Source organism: Hippichthys cyanospilos, chromosome 14 (genome assembly GCF_059441005.1).
Source record: "Hippichthys cyanospilos isolate Australia breed blue-spotted pipefish chromosome 14, RoL_Hcya_1.0, whole genome shotgun sequence".
In the NCBI taxonomy this organism is placed as follows: domain Eukaryota; kingdom Metazoa; phylum Chordata; class Actinopteri; order Syngnathiformes; family Syngnathidae; genus Hippichthys; species Hippichthys cyanospilos.
The window spans coordinates 19241119-19267500 of record NC_142382.1 but is presented as its reverse complement, the minus strand read 5'-3'; the positions used below and the strand labels follow the sequence as shown (position 1 = coordinate 19267500).

The following is a 26382-nucleotide window of genomic DNA, read 5'->3' as shown; positions in this document are numbered from 1 at the left end:
TTCGTTTTTCTTGCTTATTTCCAGCTTCATTTCCATACTAATCATCCTCTTACTTCTCCCTTTAATATCACTACTAGGACCCATGGCTAACCAATGAGTTTGAATTAAGCACTAATAAACAGTGGACCCCCGGTTTACAATGTCCCGGCCTTACGTTTTTTTTCATCTTAAGACGTGGACCGCAACTTTTTTTTTAAATCCCCTCTTATGCCATTTTTTTTATCATAAGACACCTCAAAACATGGCAGTCAGTGTGCGTTTGTGACTTTGCGAGTCACTCCGCACTCATATGTCTATACACGCTTAATTCCTTGTGTGTGTGCGTGTGTATGTGTGTGTATATTTTACCTCAAAGTATTGCTTGCTCGTTGAAGCCCCATTAAGAGTCATATGCTAAAAACTGGATATCTGCTTAACGCTACAATCTCTCTCCCCCTCTTTCACCAAATGGCCTGAACATATGGACAAAGCAGTCCCCATGGCATCAAAACAATATACTTGGCACATCAGCTGAAGTACACTGACAACTTATACACATTAAGGCCACATTATGTGACCTGCTGCAGGGCGCTTGAAATGGCTGCTATTCAGCCTAAATTATCCCCCCAGGTTTTTTACAGGCGTGTACTATGGCCTCTGTTGTTATTTTCCTCCCATATGCCTTGTGTTTTCCTTTTCTTAGCAAAGTTCTTGGGGGTCCTTCTTAGTACCAAAAGGTACTGTTGGTCATTTTTCTTTTTATGTTTCTTGTACTGTTCGAGGTTGTTAGGGAATTAAGGATGTTTATTAAAGTAACTATTCAACATTCAAATAACTTCATATTTTCATATTGTGATGAAAGTTTTTTTTTTGTTTTGTTGTTACATGAAGTTCTAAACTAAGTTCACAAAGTTTTTAAATGAGCTGAGAAAATTCGGATTTGTATATGTGCGTGTCTACAAAATTATGTAACTATTGTATATAATTGATTTTACGAATACAAATATATTGTACAATGTATTGGCTTTCTCTACTGCTTGTAGGTACATCGACGTTCAGCAGAGCGTCTTCGCGACTTGTGCTGTGCAAATCGTGGTACCTTTATCAAGATTGGACAGCACCTTGGTGCTCTAGATTATCTCCTTCCAGAAGAATACACATCCACACTGAAGATACTCCATAGTCAAGCTCCTCAAAGCAGCATGGAAGAGATCAAGCAGGTCATCAGGGAGGACCTTGGTAAAGAGGTAAGTTTTATTCACAAGTGCTCGTCAAAATATTAGAATATCATGGAAAAGTTGAAAGTGCATTCCATACTTAGGCCTTCAGTGTCTGTGTAATTTGTCATACAGCCAAGTCAATGTTGACGCTTTGCCAGATAAGCCAACATCATTTTCAAAACATTACTGTTTTGCGCAGTCCGCATAATGTTTGACCAGGTTGTTTCAGACCTTATACTATTAGATGTTCTGTATTTTATATAATCATGTGCAAGGAAAACAAGACAGAAAAACATGAAATAAGAAGGGATGCTTTAGAAATATTACCTGTCTGCAAAATTGACTTCAGGGAGGGAATCACTCAGTAGTTGGAAGCGAGAAACTTTGTCAAGGTGAAGGTTTAATTTAGTTTCACCTGGGGTTTAAACTGGAGTTGTTTCTCAAAGGACTGTGAAACAGAGCAAACTAACTTGTAAAAAAAAAAGATCAAAAGAAATTATTTTCGGATTATCATTCAGCAATATATGTATGGAAAGGTTGTATAATCAAACATTGAATTTGTAGTGATTTGTAATACACTGCAAAAGACAAATATTTATAGACAAGGCTGCGAACTGTTACATATTGTGTTACTTAAAGCAAAGAATGCTAGCTTTATTACTTATTAGTCTGATTGTTCTGGTTATTTTAAAGAAATAAAAACATGGGCGTTTTCTGATCAGGGTAAGCTACCAATACGGATACTAGTTATCCATGACTGTGATCAGAAAATACTAATACCGATCCCATGGATTCAGTGTAATATTTTCAAATTTAGAGCTACAACCATGATTCTTCAGAAATAAATGATTAATCTGTTACTTATTAGTGCCCAAGCAGCTACCGCTGCGAGAGCCCTCTTGTTTTTCTCCGGATTATTATTAGGGCCCGAGCAGCTACCGCTGCGAGAGCCCTCTTGTTTTTCTCCAGATTATTATTATTATTATTATTATTATTATTAGGGCCCGAGCAGCTACCGCTGCGAGAGCCCTCTTGTTTTTCTCCAGATTATTAGGGCCCGAGCAGCTACCGCTGCGAGAGCCCTCTTGTTTTTCTCCAGATTATTATTCTTATTAGGGCCCGAGCAGCTACCGCTGCGAGAGCCCTCTTGTTTTTCTCCAGATTATTAGGGCCCGAGCAGCTACCGCTGCGAGAGCCCTCTTGTTTTTCTCCGGATTATTAGGGCCCGAGCAGCTACCGCTGCGAGAGCCCTCTTGTTTTTCTCCGGATTATTATTATTATTATTATTATTATTAGGGCCCGAGCAGCTACCGCTGCGAGAGCCCTCTTGTTTTTCTCCAGATTATTATTATTAGGGCCCGAGCAGCTACCGCTGCGAGAGCCCTCTTGTTTTTCTCCAGATTATTATTATTATTAGGGCCCGAGCAGCTACCGCTGCGAGAGCCCTCTTGTTTTTCTCCAGATTATTATTATTATTATTATTATTATTATTATTATTTACTGTGCAGCGCTTTTCCATTTTTGAGGGCCTAAACATGCACGAAAAGTCACCAAAATTTGCACATTTGTCGGGCCCGGTGAAAAATTGGATATTTTTGTGTTTCCCAAAACAATGCAAAAAAAATGGCTCTGCAGCGCCACCTAAGGTCGAAAAAGTGCACCTGGTCCCGGCCCGTTTGACCTAGAGCTACGAAAAATTTTTGGCATATGTAGGACCTAGAAACCTACAAAAAAGTCAGCGCGAGCCATGTGCTCAGATGTACAGAAAAAGAGTTATGAATTTTTGAATGTGCATTTTTGGCCCATTTTTGCACGTTTGTAGGTCCCAAACTGCTCCTTGTTTCTCCTAAACGCTTTACTCAATCACCTTCAAATTTGCTGTGGTCCATATTCACACATAGAGCCACAAGTGGGCGAAATTTGGTGCAGATCCGCTGACATATATGATAGGGGCGTGGCTTCAAATAATGTGTTCAATTTTTCCTTCGCCAAGAGGGACAAAAACCTTAATAACTTTGATGTACTAGCTTAAAAAAATCTAAAACTTCATACACACATGGAAACTTATGTCTTTAACACCTGTAAAAAAAGTTTTTTTAAATACCTACTAGCGCCGCCTAGTGGTTGATTAAAATGTCATTTTTTACACTCTCATGTATTGTGCTCAGTCTGTTTGAGTAAAACAAATGAAAATTGGTCAGAATATCAATAAGACATGGAATATTAAGGTTTTAAAATTTTACGACTTTTCGATAATGGGCGTAGTCTGCACGCCACCTCAAAGTCAGATGACTCGCCAAAACGAAAAAAGTGGCTGTAATTGGCCCCAAAATGGCCTTATGAGTGGAAAATAGCCTCTTACTCCCGGCCCATTTGACCTAGAGCTACAAAAATTTGTAGCCTTATGTAGGACCTCAAGCCCTACAAAAAAGTCAGCGTGAGCCATATGCTCAGATGTACAGAAAGAGAGTTATGAATTTTTGAATGTGCACCTTTGGCCCGTTTTTGCTCATTTGCAGGTCCCGAACTGCTCCTTTTTTCTCCCAAACGCTTGACCCGATCGACTTCAAATTTGCTGTGATGTTTTATCTGACTGTGAGGCACAATTGTTCAAATTTTCGTGACGATCCGCAATCAAATATGTTGCGGGCGGGGCTTCATATTAAGCCTTTGATGATTACTTTGCCACATGTGAAACAAACCTTTATAACTCAGCTTTCCAAGCTTGGAAAAATCTGAAACTTCACAGACACATGAAGACTCAAGCCCTTAACACATGTATTTAAAAAAATCTTCAATTGCTTATAAGGCCACCTAGTGGCAAACAAAAATGTCAGTCTGATTTCTCGCGAAAACGAACAAAATTGCTGTATTTGGACCCAGATGGTCTTATCTTTTCTAAACATTACATATTTGATGGGTTTCCAATGCGGAATACACCTATCAACTTATTTTTTGCTATAGTGTGAGCGCCACCTAGTAGCAGCCAAAAATATAGCATTTTTTAAACGTTTTTATGTGTTTAGCTGAGCCCTTTGAAGTAATATCGCTGAAATTAAGTCTGAAAAGCCTCTAGACAGCCTTGCTGACCCCCACCAAATTTTACGAACTTTCGATAATGGCCGTGGTCTCTACGACCATTTTCATTCCGAAGCTTTATCTGTCCAGTAAAAGTTGCTGTAATTTGACCCAGATGATCTGATCTTCTCACAATTTCACACATTGGATGAAAATATTCTCCTGAACATATCGACAAAAATATATTCCAGTTTAAAGCTAGCGCCACCTAGTGGCTGCAAAAAATGTCATTAGTTGCAAGATTACAGTCAATCCTGTTTGGTTTGAACTACAGCTATGAAACTTTGTATGCAAATGAAGGACTGGAAGACCTACAAAAAAGTCAATAGAAGTGATGTGCTAGAATGTACAGAAAAATTGTTATGAATTTTTTTAATGTGCAGTTTTGTCCCATTCTTAGACATTAGCTGGTCTCAAACTAGTGCCTTTTTCTCTTAAACGATTCACCCCATTACCTTCAAATTTGGCATGAATCATTATCCAACTGAGGGGCACACATAGTCCAAATATCGTGAAGATATCTTGACAGAAAAGATGGGGGCGGAGCTTCAAATTATGTTTAATACTTCCTTCGCCAAGGTTGACAAAAATATTAATAACTCAGCTATGACAGCGTCAAACCATCTGAAACTTTCCTGGGACTTTAAAAGTCATGCAATAATACAGCTATGTGATAAACTTTCAAATCATTTACAGCGCCACCCAGTGGCGGACAAAAATCTCATTTTTTATACTTTTATGTACTGTGAAATGCCTGTTTGACTAAATGAACTCAAAAATGGTCAGAAAATCTATGACACATTGGAACATTAAGGTTCTCAACTTTTATGACTTTTCATTAAAGGGTGTGGCCTCTATGCAAACTCAAAGTCTGATGTCTCGCAAAAACGGTCAAAGTTGCTGTAATTGGACCTAGATGATCTGATGTTTGCAAAACTTCATATATGGGATGGGAGTCCAATGTCAAACACACCTACAAGCCTATTTTTTATCATAGTACGAGCGCCACCTAGTGGCAGCAAAAAATATAGCAAATCCTTAATGTTTTTATGTACTCTGCTGAGCCCCTTGAAGTGATATCCCTTAAATGTTTTCTGAAAAGCCAGTGGCCATGCCTTATGCCCCCCACAAATCAGTACAATGTTTCGACAGTGGGTGTGGCCTATATGGCATTGAAAGTCACAAAATTGGAACAATGAAAGCTGCAGTAACTCCACACACATTGTCCCACCTTGTCTAAATTTTACATATTTGGTAATAGTCCTGCACTGAAGTGATCTACAACTAATTTTTCATCATTCATAGTCCTTGTTCATACCCCGACCTGTGCATACCCCAACGTGCACAGGTCTGCGAGGGCCCTTTATAGCTGCTTGCAGCTCTAGTTATTATTATTATTATTATTATTATTTACTGTGCAGCGCTTTTCCATTTTTGAGGGCCTAAACATGCACGAAAAGTCACCAAAATTTGCACATTTGTCGGGCCCGGTGAAAAATTGGATATTTTTGTGTTTCCCAAAACAACGCAAAAAAAATGGCTCTGCAGCGCCACCTAAGGTCGAAAAAGTGCACCTGGTCCCGGCCCGTTTGACCTAGAGCTACGAAAATTTTTAGGCATATGTAGGACCTAGAGACCTACAAAAAAGTCAGCGCGAGCCATGTGCTCAGATGTACAGAAAAAGAGTTATGAATTTTTGAATGTGCATTTTTGGCCCATTTTTGCACGTTTGCAGGTCCCAAACTGCTCCTTGTTTCTCCTAAACGCTTTACTCAATCACCTTCAAATTTGCTGTGGTCCATATTCACACATAGGGGCACAAGTGGGCGAAATTTGGTGCAGATCCGCTGACATATATGATAGGGGCGTGGCTTCAAATAATGTGTTCAATTTTTCCTTCGCCAAGAGGGACAAAAACCTTAATAACTTTGATGTACTAGCTTAAAAAAATCTAAAACTTCATAGACACATGAACACTTATGTCTTTAACACCTTTAAAAAATGTTTTTTTAAATACCTACTAGCGCCGCCTAGTGGTTGATTAAAATGTCATTTTTTACACTCTCATGTATTGTGCTCAGTCTGTTTGAGTAAAACAAGTGAAAATTGGTCAGAATATCATTAAGACATGGAATATTAAGATTTTAAAATTTTATGACTTTTCGATAAAGGGCGTGGTCTGCACGCCACTTCAAAGTCAGATGACTCGCCAAAACGAAAAAAGTGGCTGTAATTGGCCCCAAAATGGCCTTATGAGTGGAAAATAGCCTCTTACTCCCGGCCCATTTGACCTAGAGCTACAAAAATTTGTAGCCTTATGTAGGACCTCGCGCCCTACAAAAAAGTCAGCGTGAGCCATATGCTCAGATGTACAGAAAGAGAGTTATGAATTTTTGAATGTGCACTTTTGGCCCGTTTCTGCTCATTTGCAGGTCCCGAACTGCTCCTTTTTTCTCCCAAACGCTTGACCCGATCGACTTCAAATTTGCTGTGATGTTTGATCTGACTGTGAGGCACAATTGTTCAAATTTTCGGGATGATCCGCCATCAAATATGTTGGGGGCGGGGCTTCATATTATGCCTTTGATGATTACTTTGCCACATGTGAAACAAACCTTTATAACTCAGCTTTACAAGCTTAGAAAAATCTGAAACTTCACATACACATGAAGACTTAAGCCCTTAACACAAGTGTTTAAAAAAATCTTCAATTGCTTATAAGGCCATCTAGTGGCAAACAAAAATGTCAGTCTGATGTCTCGCCAAAACGAACAAAGTTGCTGTGTTTGGTCCCAGATGGTCTTATCTTTTCTAAACTTCATATATTTGATGGGTTTCCAATGCGGAATACACCTATCAACGTATTTTTTGTTATAGTGCGAGCGCCACCTAGTGGCAGCCAAAAATATAGCATTTTTTAAACGTTTTTATGTGTTTAGCTGAGCCCTTTGATGTAATATCGCTGAAATTAAGTCTGAAAAGCCTCTAGACAGCCCTGCTGACCTCCACCAAATTTTACGAAGTTTCGATAATGGGCGTGGTCTCTACGACCATTTTCATTCCGAAGCTTTATCTGTCCAGTAAAAGTTGCTGTAATTTGACCCAGATGATCTGATCTTCTCACAATTTCACACATTGGATGAACATATTCTCCTGAACATATCGACAAAAATATATTCCAGTTTAAAGCTAGCGCCACCTAGTGGCTGCAAAAAATGTCATTAGTCGAAAGATTACAGTCAATCCTGTTTGGTTTTACCTACAGCTATGAAAATTTGTAGGCAAATGAAGGACTGCAAGGCCTACAAAAAAGTCAATAGAAGTGATGTGCTAGGATGTACAGAAAAATTGTTATGAATTTTTTTAATGTGCAGTTTTGTCCCATTCTTAGACATTAGCTGGTCTCAAACTAGTGCCTTTTTCTCTTAAACGATTCACCCCATTACCTTCAACTTTGGCATGAATCATTATCCAACTGAGGGGCACACATAGTCCAAATATCGTGAAGATCTCTTGACATAAAAGATGGGGGCGGAGCTTCAAATTATGTTTAATATTTCCTTCGCCAAGAGTGACAAAAATATTATTAACTCAGCTATGACAGCTTCAAACCATCTGAAACTTTCCTGGGCCTTTAAAAGTCATGCAATAATACAGCTATGTGATAAACTTTCAAATCATTTACAGCGCCACCCAGTGGCGGACAAAAATCTCATTTTTTATACTTTTATGTACTCTGAAATGCCTGTTTGACTAAATGAACTCAAAAATGGTCAGAAAAGCTATGACACATTGGAACATTAAGGTTCTCAACTTATATGACTTTTCATTAAAGGGCGTGGCCTCTATGCAAACTCAAAGTCTGATGTCTCGCCAAAACGGTAAAAGTTGCTGTAATTGGACCTAGATGATCTGATGTTTGCAAAACTTCATATATGGGATGGGAGTCCAATGTGAAACACACCTACAAGCCTATTTTTATCATAGTACGAGCGCCACCTAATGGCAGCAAAAAATATAGCAAATCCTTAATGTTTTTATGTACTCTGCTGAGCCCCTTGAAGTGATATCCCTTAAATGTTTTCCGAAAAGCCAGTGGCCATGCCTTATGCCCTCCACAAATCAGTACGATGTTTCGACAGTGGCTGTGGCCTATATGGCATTGAAAGTCACAAAATTGGAACAATAAAAGCTGCAGTAACTCCACCCACATTGTCCCACCTTGTCTAAATTTTACATATTTGGAAAGAGTCCTGCAATGAAGTGATATACAACTACTATTTCATCATTCATAGTCCTTGTTCATACCCCGACCTGTTCATACCTCAACGTGCACAGGTCTGCGAGGGCCCTTTATAGCTGCTTGCAGCTCTAGTTATTATTATTATTATTATTATTATTATTTACTGTGCAGCGCTTTTCCATTTTTGAGGGTCTAAACATGCACGAAAAGTCACCAAAATTTGCGCATTTGTCGGGCCCGGTGAAAAATTGGATATTTTTGTGTTTCTCAAAAGAATGCAAAAAAAATTGCTCTGCAGCGCCACCTAAGGTCGAAAAAGTGCACCTGGTCCCGGCCCGTTTGACCTAGAGCTACGAAAATTTTTAGGCATATGAAGGGCCTAGAGACCTACAAAAAAGTCAGCGCGAGCCATGTGCTCAGATGTACAGAAAAAGAGTTATGAATTTTTGAATGTGCATTTTTGGCCCATTTTTGCACGTTTGCAGGTCCCAAACTGCTCCTTGTTTCTCCTAAACGCTTTACTCAATCGCCTTCAAATTTGCTGTGGTCCATATTCACACATAGGGGCACAACTGGGCAAATTTTGGTGCAGATCCGCTGACATATATGATAGGGGCGTGGCCTCTAATTATGTGTTCAATTTTTCCTTCGCCAAGAGGGACAAAAACCTTAATAACTTTGATGTACTAGCTTAAAAAAATCTAAAACTTCATAGACACATGGAAACTTATGTCTTTAACACCTTTAAAAAAAGTTTTTTTAAATACCTACTAGCGCCGCCTAGTGGTTGATTAAAATGTCATTTTTTACACTTTCATGTATTGTGCTCAGTCTGTTTGAGTAAAACAAATGAAAATTGGTCAGAATATCATTAAGACATGGAATATTAAGGTTTTAAAATTTTACGACTTTTCGACAATGGGCGTGGTCTGCACGCCACTTCAAAGTCAGATGACTCGCCAAAACGAAAAAAGTGGCTGTAATTGGCCCCAAAATGGCCTTATGAGTGGAAAATAGCCTCTCACTCCCGGCCCGTTTGACCTAGAGCTCCAAAAATTTGTAGCCTTATGTAGGACCTTGAGCCCTACAAAAAAGTCAGCGCGAGCCATGTGCTCAGATGTACAGAAAGAGAGTTATGAATTTTTGAATGTGCACTTTTGGCCCGTTTTTGCTCATTTGCAGGTCCCGAACTGCTCCTTTTTTCTCCCAAACGCTTGACCCGATCGACTTCAAATTTGCTGTGATGTTTTATCTGACTCTGAGGCACAATTGTTCAAATTTTTGTGATGATCCGCCATCAAATATGTTGGGGGCGGGGCTTTATATTATGCCTTTGATGATTATTTTGCCACATGTGAAACAAACCTTTATAACTCAGCTTTACAAGCTTGGAAAAATCTGAAACTTCACAGACACATGAAGACTTAAACCCTTAACAAATGTGTTTAAAAAAATCTTAAATTGCTTATAAGGCCACCGAGTGGCAAACAAAAGTGTCCGTCTGATTTCTCGCGAAAACGAACAAAGTTGCTGTATTTGGACCCAGATGGTCTCATCTTTTCTAAACATTACATATTTGATGGGGTACCAATGCGGAAAACACCTATCAACGTATTTTTTGTTATAGTGCGAGCCCCACCTAGTGGCAGCCAAAAATATAGCATTTTTTAAACGTTTTTATGTGTTTAGCTGAGCCCTTTGAAGTAATATCGCTGAAATTAAGTCTGAAAAGCCTCTAGATAGCCCTGCTGACCTCCACCAAATTTTACGAAGTTTCGATAACGGGCGTGGCCTCTATGACCATTTTCATTCCGAAGCTTTATCTGTCCAGTAAAAGTTGCTGTAATTTGACCCAGATGATCTGATCTTCTCACAATTTCACACATTGGATAAAAATATTCTCCTGAACATATTGACAAAATATATTCCAGTTTAAAGCTAGCGCCACCTAGTGGCTGCAAAAAATGTCATTAGTCGAAAGATTACAGTCAATCCTGTTTGGTTTGACCTACAGCTATGAAACTTTGTAGGCAAATGAAGAACTGTAAGACCTACAAAAAAGTCAATAGAAGTGATGTGCTAAGATGTACAGAAAAATTGTTATGAATTTTTTTAATGTGCAGTTTTGTCCCATTCTTAGACATTAGCTGGTCTCAAACTAGTGCCTTTTTCTCTTAAAATCTTCACCCCATTACCTTAAACTTTGGCATTAATCATTATCCAACTGAGGGGCACACATAGTCCAAATATCGTGAAGATCTCTTGACATAAAAGATGGGGGCGGAGCTTCAAATTATGTTTAATATTTCCTTCGCCAAGAGTGACAAAAATCTTAATAACTCAGCTATGACAGCTTCAAACCATCTGAAACTTTCCTGGGACTTTAAACGTCATGCAATAATACAGCTATGTGATAAAATTTCAAATCATTTACAGCGCCACCCAGTGGCGGACAAAAATCTCATTTATTATACTTTTATGTACTGTGAAATGCCTGTTTGACTAAATGAACTCAAAAATGGTCAGAAAAGCTATGACACATTGGAACATTAAGGTTCCCAACTTTTATGACTTTTCAATAAAGGGCGTGGCCTCTATGCCAACTCAAAATCCGATGTCTCGTGAAAACGGTAGAAGTTGCTGAAAATGGACCTAGACGATCTGATATTTTTAAAACTTCATATATGGGATGGGAGTCCAATGTGAAACACACCTACATGCCAATTTTTTATCATAGTACAAGCGCCACCTAGTTGCAGCAAAAAAAAAGCCAATCCTTAATGTTTTTATGTACTCTGCTGAGCCCCTTGAAGTGATATCCCTTAAATGTTTTCTGAAAAGCCAGTGGCCATGCCTTATGCCCTCCACAAATCAGTACGATGTTTCGACAGTGGGTGTGGCCTATATGGCATTGAAAGTCACAACATTGGAACAATAAAAGCTGCAGTAACTCCACCCACAATGTCCCACCTTGACTAAATTTTACATATTTGGTAAGAGTCCTGCACTGAAGTCATCTACAACTACTTTTTCATCGTTCATAGTCCTTGTTCATACCCCGACCTGTTCATAGCCCAACGTGCACAGGTCTGCGAGGGCCCTTTATAGCTGCTTGCAGCTCTAGTTATTATTATTATTTACTGTGCAGCGCTTTTCCATTTTTGAGGGCCTAAACATGCACGAAAAGTCACCAAAATTTGCACATTTGTCGGGCCCGGTGAAAAATTGGATATTTTTGTGTTTCCCAAAACAATGCAAAAAAAATGGCTCTGCAGCGCCACCTAAGGTTGAAAAAGTGCACCTGGTCCCGGCCCGTTTGACCTAGAGCTACGAAAATTTTTAGGCATATGTAGGACCTAGAGACCTACAAAAAAGTCAGCGTGAGCCATGTGCTCAGATGTACAGAAAAAGAGTTATGAATTTTTGAATGTGCATTTTTGGCCCATTTTTGCACGTTTGCAGGTCCCAAACTGCTCCTTGTTTCTCCTAAACGCTTTACTCAATCGCCTTCAAATTTCCTGTGGTCCATATTCACACATAGGGGCACAAGTGGGCAAAATTTGGTGCAGATCCGCTGAGATATATGATAGGGGCGTGGCTTCAAATTATGTGTTCAAATTTTCCTTCGCCAAGAGGGACAAAAACCTTAATAACTTTGATGTACTAGCTTAAAAAAATCTAAAACTTCATAGACACATGGAAACTTATGTCTTTAACACCTTTAAAAAAAGTTTTTTTAAATACCTACTAGCGCCGCCTAGTGGTTGATTAAAATGTCATTTTTTACAATTTCATGTATTGTGCTCAGTCTGTTTGAGTAAAACAAATGAAAATTGGTCAGAATATCATTAAGACATGGAATATTAAGGTTTTAAAATTTTACGACTTTTCGATAATGGGCGTAGTCTGCACGCCACCTCAAAGTCAGATGACTCGCCAAAACGAAAAAAGTGGCTGTAATTGGCCCCAAAATGGCCTTATGAGTGGAAAATAGCCTCTCACTCCCGGCCCGTTTGACCTAGAGATCCAAAAATTTGTAGCCTTATGTAGGACCTTGAGCCCTACAAAAAAGTCAGCGCGAGCCATGTGCTCAGATGTACAGAAAGAGAGTTATGAATTTTTGAATGTGCACTTTTGGCCCGTTTTTGCTCATTTGCAGGTCCCGAACTGCTCCTTTTTTCTCCCAAACGCTTGACCCGATCGACTTCAAATTTGCTGTGATGTTTTATCTGACTGTGAGGCACAATTGTTATAATTTTTGTGATGATCCGCCATCAAATATGTTGGGGGCGGGGCTTTATATTATGCCTTTGATGATTACTTTGCCACATGTGAAACAAACCTTTATAACTCAGCTTTACAAGCTTGGAAAAATCTGAAACTTCACAGACACATGGAGACTCAAGCCCTTAACACAAGTGTTTCAAAAACATCTTCAATTGCTTATAAGGCCATCTAGTGGCAAACAAAAATGTCAGTCTGATGTCTCGCCAAAACGAACAAAGTTGCTGTGTTTGGTCCCAGATAGTCTTATCTTTTCTAAACTTCGTATATTTGATGGGTTTCCAATGCGGAATACACCTATCAACGTATTTTTTGTTATAGTGCGAGCGCCACCTAGTGGCAGCCAAAAATATAGCATTTTTTAAACGTTTTTATGTGCTTAGCTGAGCCCTTTGAAGTAATATCGCTGAAATTAAGTCTGAAAAGCCTCTAGACAGCCTTGCTGACCTCCACCAAATTTTACGAAGTTTCGATAATGGGCGTGGCCTCTACGACCATTTTCATTCCGAAACTTTATCTGTCCAGTAAAAGTTGCTGTAATTTGACCCAGATGATCTGATCTGCTCACAATTTCACACATTGGATGAAAATATTCTCCTGAACATATCGACAAAAATATATTCCAGTTTAAAGCTAGCGCCACCTAGTGGCTGCAAAAAATGTCATTAGTCGAAAGATTATAGTCAATCCTGTTTGGTTTGACCTACAGCTATGAAAATTTGTAGGCAAATGAAGGACTGCAAGGCCTACAAAAAAGTCAATAGAAGTGATGTGCTAGGATGTACAGAAAAATTGTTATGATTTTTTTTAATGTGCAGTTTTGTCCCATTCTTAGACATTAGCTGGTCTCAAACTAGTGCCTTTTTCTCTTAAACGATTCACCCCATTACCTTCAACTTTGGCATGAATAATTATCCAACTGAGGGGCACACATAGTCCCAATATCGTGAAGATCTCTTGACATAAAAGATGGGGGCGGAGGTTCAAATTATGTTTAATACTTCCTTTGCCAAGAGTGACAAAAATCTTAATAACTCAGCTATGACAGCTTCAAACCATCTGAAACTTTCCTGGCCCTTTAAAAGTAATGCAATAATTTAGCTATGTGATAAACTTTCAAATCATTTACAGCGCCACGCAGTGGCGGACAAAAATCTCATTTTTTATACTTTTATGTACTGTGAAATGCCTGTTTGACTAAATGAACTAAAAAATGGTCAGAAAAGCTATGACACATTGGAACATTAAGGTTCTCAACTTTTATGACTTTTCAATAAAGGCCGTTGCCTCTATGCCAACTCAAAATCCCATGTCTCGCGAAAACGGTAAAAGTTGCTGTAATTGGACCTAGACGATCTGGTATTTTTTAAACTTCGTATATGGGATGGGAGTCCAATGTGAAACACACCTACAAGTCTGATTTTTATCATAGTACGAGCGCCACCTAGTGGCAGCAAAAAATATAGCAAATCCTTAATGTTTTTATGTACTCTGCTGAGCCCCTTGAAGTGATATCCCTTAAATGTTTTCTGAAAAGCCAGTGGCCATGCCTTATGCCCTCCACAAATCAGTACGATGTTTCGACAGTGGGTGTGGCCTATATGGCATTGAAAGTCACAAAATTGGAACAATAAAAGCTGCAGTTACTCCACCCACATTGTCCCACCTTGTCTAAATTTTACATATTTGGTAAGAGTCCTGCACTGAAGGGATCTACAACTAATTTTTCATCATTCATAGTCCTTGTTCATACCCCGACCTGTTCATACCCCAACGTGCACAGGTCTGCGAGGGCCCTTTATAGCTGCTTGCAGCTCTAGTTATTATTATTATTATTATTTACTGTGCAGCGCTTTTCCATTTTTGAGGGCCTAAACATGCACGAAAACTCACCAAAATTTGCACATTTGTCGGGCCCGGTGAAAAATTGGATAATTTTGTGTTTCCCAAAACAATGCAAAAAAAATGGCTCTGCAGCGCCACCTAAGGTTGAAAAAGTGCACCTGGTCCCGGCCCGTTTGACCTAGAGCTACGAAAATTTTTAGACATATGTAGGACCTAGAGACCTACAAAAAAGTCAGCGCGAGCCATGTGCTCAGATGTACAGAAAAAGAGTTATGAATTTTTGAATGTGCATTTTTGGCCCATTTTTGCACGTTTGCAGGTCCCAAACTGCTCCTTGTTTCTCCTAAACGCTTTACTCAATCACCTTCAAATTTGCTGTGGTCCATATTCACACATAGGGGCACAAGTGGGCAAAATTTGGTGCAGATCCGCTGACATATATGATAGGGGCGTGGCTTCAAATTATGTGTTCAATTTTTCCTTCGCCAAGAGTGACATAAACCTTAATAACTTTGTTGTACTAGCTTAAAAAAATCTAAAACTTCATAGACACATGGAAACTTATGTCTTTAACACCTTTAAAAAAAGTTTTTTAAAATACCTACTAGCGCCGTCTAGTGGTTGATTAAAATGTCATTTTTTACACTTTCATGTATTGTGCTCAGTCTGTTTGAGTAAAACAAATGAAAATTGGTCAGAATATCATTAAGACATGGAATATTAAGGTTTTAAAATTTTACGACATTTCGATAATGGGCGTAGTCTGCACGCCACCTCAAAGTCAGATGACTCGCCAAAATGAAAAAAGTGGCTGTAATTGGCCCCAAAATGGCCTTATGAGTGGAAAATAGCCTCTCACTCCCGGCCCGTTTGACCTAGAGCTCCAAAAATTTGTAGCCTTATGTAGGACCTCGACCTCTACAAAAAAGTCAGCGCGAGCCATGTGCTCAGATGTACAGAAAGAGAGTTATGAATTTTTGAAGGTGCACCTTTAGCCCGTTTTTGCTCATTTGCAGGTCCCGAACTGCTCCTTTTTTCTCCCAAACGCTTGACCCGATCGACTTCAAATTTGCTGTGATGTTTTATCTGACTCTGAGGCACAATTGTTCAAATTTTCGTGACGATCCGCAATCAAATATGGTGGGGGCGGGCCTTCATATTATGCCTTTGATGATTACTTTTCCACATGTGAAACAAATCTTTATAACTCAGCTTTACAAGCTTGGAAAAATCTGAAACTTAACAGACACAGGGAGACTCAAGCCCTTAACACAAGTGTTTAAAAAAATCTTCAATTGCTTATAAGGCCATCTAGTGGCAAACAAAAATGTCAGTCTGATGTCTCGCCAAAACGAACAAAGTTGCTGTGTTTGGTCCCAGATGGTCTTATCTTTTCTAAACTTCATATATTTGATGGGTTTCCAATGCGGAATACACCTATCAATGTATTTTTTGTTATAGTGCGAGCGCCACCTAGTGGCAGCCAAAAATATAACATTTTTTAAACGTTTTTAAGTGTTTAGCTGAGCCTTTTGAAGTAATATCGCTGAAATTAAGTCTGAAAAGCCTCTAAACAGCCTTGATGACCTCCACCAAATTTTACGAAGTTTCGATAATGGGCGTGGCCTCTACGACCATTTTCATTCCGAAGCTTTATCTGTCCAGTAAAAGTTGCTGTAACTTGACCCAGATGATCTGATCTTCTCACAATTTCACACATTGGATAAAAATATTCTCCTGAACATATCGACAAAAATATATTCCAGTTTAAAGCTAGCGCCACCTAGTGGCTGCAAAAAATGTCATTGGTCGAAAGATTACAGTCAATCCTGTTTGGTTTGACCTACAGCTATGAAACTTTGTAGGCAAATGAAGGACTGCAAGACCTACAAAAAAGTCAATAGAAGTGATGTGCTAGGATGTACAGAAAAATTGTTATGAATTTTTTTAATTAAAGTTTTGTTCCATTCTTAGACATTAGCTGGTCTCAAACTAGTGCCTTTTTCTCTTAAATGATTCACCCCATTACCTTCAACTTTGGCATGAATCATTATCCAACTGAGGGGCACACATAGTCCAAATATCGTGAAGATCTCTTGACATAAAAGATGGGGGCGGAGCTTCCAATTATGTTTAATACTTCCTTTGCCAAGAGTGACAAAAATCTTAATAACTCAGCTATGACAGCTTCAAACCATCTGAAACTTTCCTGGGCCTTTAAAAGTAATGCAATAATACAGCTATGTGATAAACTTTCAAATCATTTACAGCGCCACCCAGTGGCGGACAAAAATCTTATTTTTTATACTTTTATGTACTGTGAAATGCCTGTTTGACTAAATGAACTAAAAAATGGTCAGAAAAGCTATGACACATTGGAACATTAAGGTTCTCAACTTTTATGACTTTTCATTAAAGGGCGTGGCCTCTATGCCAACTCAAAATCCGATGTCTCGCGAAAACGGTAAAAGTTGCTGTAATTGGACCTAGACCATCATATATTTTTAAAACTTCATATATGGGATGGGAGTCCAATGTGAAACACACCTACAGGCCTATTTTTTAATCATAGTACGAGCGCCACCTAGTGGCAGCAAAAAATATAGCAAATCCTTAATGTTTTTATGTACTCTGCTGAGCCCCTTGAAGTGACATCCCTTAAATGTTTTTTGAAAAGCCAGTGGCCATGCCTTATGCCCTCTGCAAATCAGTACGATGTTTCGACAGTGAATGTGGCCTATATCACATTGAAAGTCACAAAATTGGAACAATAAAAGCTGCAGTAACTCCACCCACATTGTCCCACCTTGTCTAAATTTTACATATTTGGTAAGAGTCCTGCACTGAAGTCATCTACAACTACTTTTTCATCGTTCATAGTCCTTGTTCATACCCCGACCTGTTAATACCCCAACGTGCACAGGTCTGCGAGGGCCCTTTATAGCTGCTTGCAGCTCTAGTTCTTCTTCTTATTATTAGGGCCCGAGCAGCTACCGCTGCGAGAGCCCTCTTGTTTTTCTCCAGATTATTATTATTATTATTATTATTATTATTATTATTTACTGTGCAGCGCTTTTCCATTTTTGAGGGCCTAAACATGCACGAAAAGTCACCAAAATTTGCACATTTGTCGGGCCTGGTGAAAAATTTGATTTTTTTGTGTTTCCCAAAACAATGCAAAAAAAATGGCTCTGCAGCGCCACCTAAGGTCGAAAAAGTGCACCTAGTCCCGGCCCGTTTGACCTAGAGCTACGAAAATTTTTTGGCATATGTAGGACCTAGAGACCTACAAAAAAGTCAGCACGAGCCATGTGCTCAGATGTACAGAAAAAGAGTTATGAATTTTTGAATGTGCATTTTTGGCCCATTTTTGCACGTTTGCAGGTCCCAAACTGCTCCTTCTTTCTCCTAAACGCTTTACTCAATCGCCTTCAAATTTGCTGTGGTCCATATTCACACATAGAGGCACAAGTGGGCAAAATTTGGTGCAGATCCGCTGACATATATGATAGGGGCATGGCTTCAAATTATGTGTTCAATTTTTCCTTCGCCAAGAGTGACATAAACCTTAATAACTTTGATGTACTAGCTTAAAAAAATCTAAAACTTCATAGACACATGGAAACTTATGTCTTTAACACATTTGAAAAAAGTTTTTTTCAATACCTACTAGCGCCGCCTAGTGGTTGATCAAAATGTCATTTTTTACAGTTTCATGTATTGTGCTCAGTCTGTTTAAGTAAAAAAAGTGAAAATTGGTCAGAATATCCTTAAGACATGGAATATTAAGATTTTAAAATTTTATGACTTTTCGATAATGGGCGTGGTCTGCACGCCACTTCAAAGTCAGATGACTCGCCAAAACGAAAAAAGTGGCTGTAATTGGCCCCAAAATGGCCTTATGAGTGGAAAATAGCCTCTTACTGCCGGCCCATTTGACCTAGAGCTACAAAAGTTTGTAGCCTTATGTAGGACCTCGAGCCCTACAAAAAAGTCAGCGCGAGCCATATGCTCAGATGTACAGAAAGAGAGTTATGAATTTTTGAATGTGCACTTTTGGCCCGTTTTTGCTCATTTGCAGGTCCCGAACTGCTCCTTTTTTCTCCCAAACGCTTGACCCGATCGACTTCAAATTTGCTGTGATGTTTTATCTGACTGTGAGGCACAATTGTTCAAATTTTCGTGATGATCCGCCATCAAATATGTTGGGGGCGGGGCTTCATATTATGCCTTTGATGATTACTTTGCCACATGTGAAACAAACCTTTATAACTCAGCTTTACAAGCTTAAAAAAATCTGAAACTTCACATACACATGAAGACTTAAGCCCTTAACACAAGTGTTTAAAAAAATCTTCAATTGCTTATAAGGCCATCTAGTGGCAAACAAAAATGTCAGTCTGATGTCTCGCCAAAACGAACAAAGTTGCTGTGTTTGGTCCCAGATGGTCTTATCTCTTCTAAACATTACATATTTGATGGGTTTCGAATGCGGAATACACCTATCAACGTATATTTTGCTATAGTGCGAGCGCCACCTAGTGGCAGCCAAAAATATAGCATTTTTGAAACATTTTTACGTGTTTAGCTGAGCCCTTTGAAGTAATATCGCTGAAATTACGTGTGACAAGCCTCTAGACAGCCTTGCTGACCTCCACCAAATTTTACGAAATTTCGATAATGGGCGTGGCCTTTACGTCCATTTTCATTCCGAAAATTTAACGGACCAGTAAAAGCTGCTGTAATTTGACCCAGATGATCTGATCTTCTCACAATTTCACACATTGGATGAAAATCTATTCCTGAAGACATCGACAAACATATATTCCAGTTTAAAGCTAGCGCCACCTAGTGGCTGCAAAAAATGTCATTAGTCGAAAGATTGGAGTCATCCCTGTTTGGTTTGACCTAACACTATAAAAGTTTTTAGGCATATGTAGGATTGTAAGACCTACAAAAAAGTCAATAAGAGTGATGTGCTAAGATGTACAGAATAATTTTTATGATTTTTTTTTTATGTGCAATTTTGCCCCATTCTTAGACATTAGCCGGTCTAAATCTAGTGCCTTTTTCTCTTAAACGGTTCACCCGATTAACTTCTACGTTGGCATGGACTATTAGCAGATATAGCGGCACAAATCTCCCAAAAATTGTGAAGATCCCATGACTTGTAAGATGTGGGCGGAGCTTCAAATTGTTTTGAATATTTCCTTCGCCAAGAGTGACAAAAACCTTAATAACTCAGCTGTTTCAGCTTCAAATCATGTGAAACACTTGCAAGGAGTTTAAAAGTCATGCCCTAATACAGCTATGTGATAAACATCCAAATCATTTACAGCGCCACCTAGTGGCGGACAAAAATCTAATTTTTTACACTCTCATGTACTGTGCAATGTCTGTTTGACTACATGAACTAAAAAATGGTCAGAAAAGCTATGACACAGTGGAGAATGAAGGTTCTCATTTTTTATGATTTTTTAATAAAAGGCGTGGCCTGTATGCCAGCTCAAAGTCCGATTTCTCAACAAAACAGTAAAAGTTGCTGTAATTGGACCTAGATGATTTGATGTTTGCAAAACTTCATATATGGGATGAGTGTCCAATGTGAAACACACCTACAAGCCTATTTTTTATCATAGTATGAGCGCCACCTAGTGGCAGCAAAAAATATAGCAAATCCTTAATGTTTTTATGTACTCTGCTGAGCCCCTTGAAGCGATATCCCTTAAATGTTTTCTGAAAAGCCAGTGGCCATGCCTTATGCCCCCCACAAATCAGTACAATGTTTCGACAGTGAATGTGGCCTATATGGCATTGAAAGTCACAAAATTGGAACAATAAAAGCTGCAGTACCTCCACACAACATTGTCCCATCTTGTCTAAATTTTACATATTTGGTAATAGTCCTGCACTGAAGTGATCAACAACAAATTTTTCATCATTCGTAGTCCTTGTTCATACCCCGACCTGTTCATACCTCAACGTGCACAGGTCTGCGAGGGCCCTTTATAGCTGCTTGCAGCTCTAGTTATTATTATTATTTACTGTGCAGCGCTTTTCCATTTTTGAGGGCCTAAACATGCACGAAAAGTCACCAAAATTTGCACATTTGTCGGGCCCGGTGAAAAATTGGATATTTTTGTGTTTCCCAAAACAATGCTAAAAAAATGGCTCTGCAGCGCCACCTAAGGTTGAAAAAGTGCACCTGGTCCCGGCCCGTTTGACCTAGAGCTACGAAAATTTTTTGGCATATGTAGGACCTAGAGACCTACAAAAAAGTCAGCGCGAGCCATGTGCTCAGATGTACAGAAAAATAGTTATGAATTTTTGAATGTGCATTTTTGGCCCATTTTTGCACGTTTGCAGGTCCCAAACTGCTCCTTGTTTCTCCTAAACGCTTTACTCAATCACCTTCAAATTTGCTGTGGTCCATATTCACACATAGTGGCACAAGTGGGCAAAATTTCGTGCAGATCCGCTGACATATATGATAGGGGCGTGGCTTCAAATTATGTGTTCAATATTTCCTTCGCCAAGAGTGACATAAACCTTAATAACTTTGTTGTACTAGCTTAAAAAAATCTAAAACTTCATAGATACATGGAAACTTATGTCTTTAACACCTGTGAAAAAAGTTTTTTTAAATACCTACTAGCGCCGCCTAGTGGTTGATTAAAATGTTATTTTTTACACTTTCATGTATTGTGCACAGTCTGTTTGAGTAAAACAAATGAAAATTGGTCAGAATATCATTAAGACATGGAATATTAAGGTTTTAAAATTTTACGACTTTTCGATAATGGGCGTAGTCTGCACGCCACCTCAAAGTCAGATGACTCGCCAAAACGAAAAAAGTGGCTGTAATTGGCCCCAAAATGGCCTTATGAGTGGAAAATAGCCTCTCACTCCCGGCCCGTTTGACCTAGAGCTCCAAAAATTTGTAGCCTTATGTAGGACCTCGAGCCCTACAAAAAAGTCAGCGCGAGCCCTATGCTCAGATGTACAGAAAGAGAGTTATGAATTTTTGAAGGTGCACTTTTGGCCCGTTTTTGCTCATTTGCAGGTCCCGAACTGCTCCTTTTTTCTCCCAAACGCTTGACCCGATCGCCTTCAAATTTGCTGTGATATTTTATCTGACAGTGAGGCACAATTGTTCAAATTTTTGTGACGATCCGCCAACAAATATGTTGGGGGCGGGGCTTTATATTATGCCTTTGATGATTACTTTGCCACATGTGAAACAAACCTTTATAACTCAGCTTTACAAGCTTGGAAAAATCTGAAACTTCACAGACACATGGAAACTTAAGCCCTTAACACAAGTGTTTAAAAAAATCTTCAATTGCTTATAAGGCCATCTAGTGGCAAACAAAAATGTCAGTCTGATGTCTCGCCAAAACGAACAAAGTTGCTGTGTTTGGTCCCAGATAGTCTTATCTTTTCTAAACTTCATATATTTAATGAGTTTCCAATGCGGAATACACGTATCAATGTATTTTTTGTTATAGTGCGAGTGCCACCTAGTGGCAGCCAAAAATATAGCATTTTTTAAACGTTTTTATGTGTTTAGCTGAGCCCTTTGAATTAATATCGCTGAAATTAAGTCTGAAAAGCCTCTAGACAGCCCTGCTGACCTCCACCAAATTTTACGAAGTTTCGATAATGGGCGTGGCCTCTACGACCATTTTCATTCCAAAGCTTTATCTGTCCAGTAAAAGTTGCTGTAATTTGACCCAGATGATCTGATCTTCTCACAATTTCACACATTGCATGAAAATATTCTCCTGAACATATCGACAAAAATATATTCCAGTTTAAAGCTAGCGCCACCTAGTGGCTGCAAAAAATGTAATTAGTCGAAAGATTACAAACAATCCTGTTTGGTTTGACCTACAGCTATGAAACTTTGTACGCAAATGAAGGACTGTAAGACCTACAAAAAAGTCCATAGAAAAATGTGCTAGGATGTACAGAAAAATTGTTATGAATTTTTTTAATGTGCAGTTTTGTCCCATTCTTAGACGTTAGCTGGTCTCAAACTAGTGTCTTTTTCTCTTAAAGGATTCACCCCATTACCTTCAACTTTGGCATGAATCATTATCCAACTGAGGGGCACACATAGTCCAAATATCGTGAAGATCTCTTGACATAAAAGATGCGGCCGGAGCTTCAAATTATGTTTAATACTTCCTTCGCCAAGAGTGACAAAAATCTTAATAACTCAGCTATGACAGCTTCAAACCATCTGAAACTCTTCTGGGCCTTTAAAAGTAATGCAATAATACAGCTATGTGATAAACTTTCAAATCATTTACAGCGCCACCCAGTGGCGGACAAAAATCTCATTTTTTATACTTTTATGTACTGTGAAATGCCTGTTTGACTAAATGAACTAAAAAATGGTCAGAAAAGCTATGACACATTGGAACATTAAGGTTCTCAACTTTTATGACTTTTCATTAAAGGGCGTGGCCTCTATGCAAACTCAAAGTCTGATGTCTCCCCAAAACGGTAAAAGTTGCTGTAATTGGACCTAGATGATCTGATGTTTGCAAAACTTCATATATGGGACCGGAGTCCAATGTGAAACACACCTAGGAGCCTATTTTTTATCATAGTACGAGCGCCACCTAATGGCAGCAAAAAATATAGAAAATCCTTAATGTTTTTATGTACTCTGCTGAGCCCCTTGAAGTGATATCCCTTAAATGTTTTCTGAAAAGCCAGTGGCCATGCCTTATGCCCTCCACAAATCAGTACGATGTTTCGACAGTGGCTGTGGCTTTATAGCTGCTTGCAGCTCTAGTTATTCTTATTAGGGCCCGAGCAGCTACCGCTGCGAGAGCCCTCTTGTTTTTCTCCAGATTATTATTATTATTAGGGCCCGAGCAGCTACCGCTGCGAGAGCCCTCTTGTTTTTCTCCAGATTATTATTCTTATTATTATTATTATTATTATTTACTGTGCAGCGCTTTTCCATTTTTGAGGGCCTAAACATGCACGAAAAGTCACCAAAATTTGCACATTTGTCGGGCCTGGTGAAAAATTTGATTTTTTTGTGTTTCCCAAAACAATGCAAAAAAAATGGCTCTGCAGCGCCACCTAAGGTCGAAAAAGTGCACCTGGTCCCGGCCCGTTTGACCTAGAGCTACGAAAATTTTTAGGCATATGTAGGACCTAGGGACCTACAAAAAAGTCAGCGCGAGCCATGTGCTCAGATGTACAGAAAAAGAGTTATGCATTTTTGAATGTGCATTTTTGGCCTATTTTTGCACGTTTTCAGGTCCCAAACTGCTCCTTGTTTCTCCTAAACGCTTTACTCAATCACCTTCAAATTTTCTGTGGTCCATATTCACACGTAGGGGCATAAGTGGGCAAAATTTGGTGCAAATCCGCTGGCATATATGGTAGGGGCGTGGCTTCAAATTATGTGTTCAATTTTTCCTTCGCCAAGAGGGACAAAAACCTTAATAACTTTGATGTATTAGCTTAAAAAAATCTAAAACTTCATAGACACATGGAAACTTATGTCTTTAACACCTTTAAAACAAGTTTTTTAAAATAACTACTAGCGCCGCCTAGTGGTTGATTAAAATGTCATTTTTTACACTTTCATGTATTGTGCTCAGTCTGTTTGAGTACAACAAATGAAAATTGGTCAGAATATCAATAAGACATGGAATATTAAGGTTTCAAAATTTTATGACTTTTCGATAATGGGCGTAGTCTGCACGCCACCTCAAAGTCAGATGACTCGCCAAAACGAAAAAAGTGGCTGTAATTGGCCCCAAAATGGCCTTATGAGTGGAAAATAGCCTCTCACTCCCGGCCCGTTTGACCTAGAGCTCCAAAAATTTGTAGCCTTATGTAGGACCTCAAGCCCTACAAAAAAGTCAGCGCGAGCCATGTGCTCAGATGTACAGAAAGAGAGTTATGAATTTTTGAATGTGCACTTTTGGCCCGTTTTTGCTCATTTGCAGGTCCCGAACTGCTCCTTTTTTCTCCCAAACGCTTGACCCGATCGACTTCAAATTTGCTGTGAAGTTTTATCTGACTGTGAGGCACAATTGTTCAAATTTTTGTGATGATCCGCCATCAAATATGTTGGGGGCGGGGCTTCATATTATGCCTTTGATGATTACTTTGCCACATGTGAAACAAATCTTTATAACTCAGCTTTACAAGCTTAGAAAAATCTGAAACTTCACAGACACATGGAGACTCAAGCCCTTAACACAAGTGTTTAAAAAAATCTTCAATTGCTTATAAGGCCATCTAGTGGCAAACAAAAATGTCAGTCTGATGTCTCGCCAAAACGAACAAAGTTGCTGTGTTTGGTCCCAGATGGTCTTATCTTTTCTAAACTTCATATATTTGATGGGTTTCCAATGCGGAATACACCTATAAACGTATTTTTTGTTATAGTGTGAGCGCCACCTAGTGGCAGCCAAAAATATAGCATTTTTAAACGTTTTTAAGTGTTTAGCTGAGCCCTGTTAAGTAATATCGCTGAAATTAAGTTTGAAAAGCCTCTAGACAGCCTTGATGACCTCCACCAAATTTTACGAAGTTTCCATAATGGGCGTGGCCTCTACGACCATTTTCATTCCGAAGCTTTATCTGTCCAGTAAAAGTTGCTGTAATTTGACCCAGATGATCTGATCTTCTCACAATGTCACACATTGGATGAAAATATTTTCCTGAACATATCGACAAAAATATATTCCAGTTTAAAGCTAGCGCCACCTAGTGGCTGCAAAAAATGTCATTAGTCGAAAGATTACAGTCAATCCTGTTTGGTTTGACTGACAGCTATGAAACTTTGTAGGCAAATGAAGGACTGCAAGACCTACAAAAAAGTCAGTAGAAGTGATGTGCTAGGATGTACAGAAAAATTGTTATGAATTTTTTTAATGTGCAGTTTTGTCCCATTCTTAGACATTAGCTGGTCTCAAACTAGTGCCTTTTTCTCTTAAACGAGTCACCCCATTACCTTCAACTTTGGCATGAATCATTATCCAACTGAGGGGCACACATAGTCCAAATATCGTGAAGATCTCTTGACATAAAAGATGCGGGCGGAGCTTCAAATTATGTTTAATACTTCCTTCGCCATGAGTGACAAAAATCTTAATAACTCAGCTATGACTGCTTCAAAACATCTGAAACTTTCCTGGGACTTTAAAAGTCATGCAATAATACAGCTATGTGATAAACTTTCAAATCATTTACAGCGCCACCCAGTGGCGGACTAAAATCTCATTTTTTATACTTTTATGTACTGTGAAATGCCTGTTTGACTAAATGAACTCAAAAATGGTCAGAAAAGCTATGACACATTGGAACATTAAGGTTCTCAACTTTTATGACTTTTCAATAAAGGGCGTGGCCTCTATGCCAACTCAAAATTCGATGTCTCGCGAAAACGGTAAAAGTTGCTGTAATTGGACCTAGACGATCTGATATTTTTAAAACTTCGTATATGGGATGGGAGTCCAATGTGAAACACACCTACAAGCCTATTTTTTATCATAGTACGAGCGCCACCTAGTGGCAGCAAAAAATATAGCAAATCCTTAACGTTTTTATGTACTCTGCTGAGCCCCTTGAAGTGATATCCCTTAAATGTTTTCTGAAAAGCCAGTGGCCATGCCTTATGCCCTCCACAAATGAGTACGATGTTTCCACAGTGGGTGTGGCTCATACGGCATTGAGAGTCACAAAACTGTAACA

General features: G+C 39.0%; 1 protein-coding gene across 7 annotated transcripts in view; it reads left to right on the top strand.

Annotated features, from left to right (window-relative positions):
• The window catches only part of adck1 (aarF domain containing kinase 1), a 117657-nt gene that overhangs the window by 30410 nt on the left and 60865 nt on the right, over positions 1–26382 (top strand). For all 7 annotated transcript variants that reach the window (XM_088433041.1, XM_088433037.1, XM_088433040.1 and 4 more), the window contains one exon: positions 1023–1226. In XM_088433041.1, the coding sequence (XP_088289167.1) occupies positions 1023–1226 (204 nt within the window). The remainder of the gene's footprint in view (positions 1–1022; positions 1227–26382) is intronic.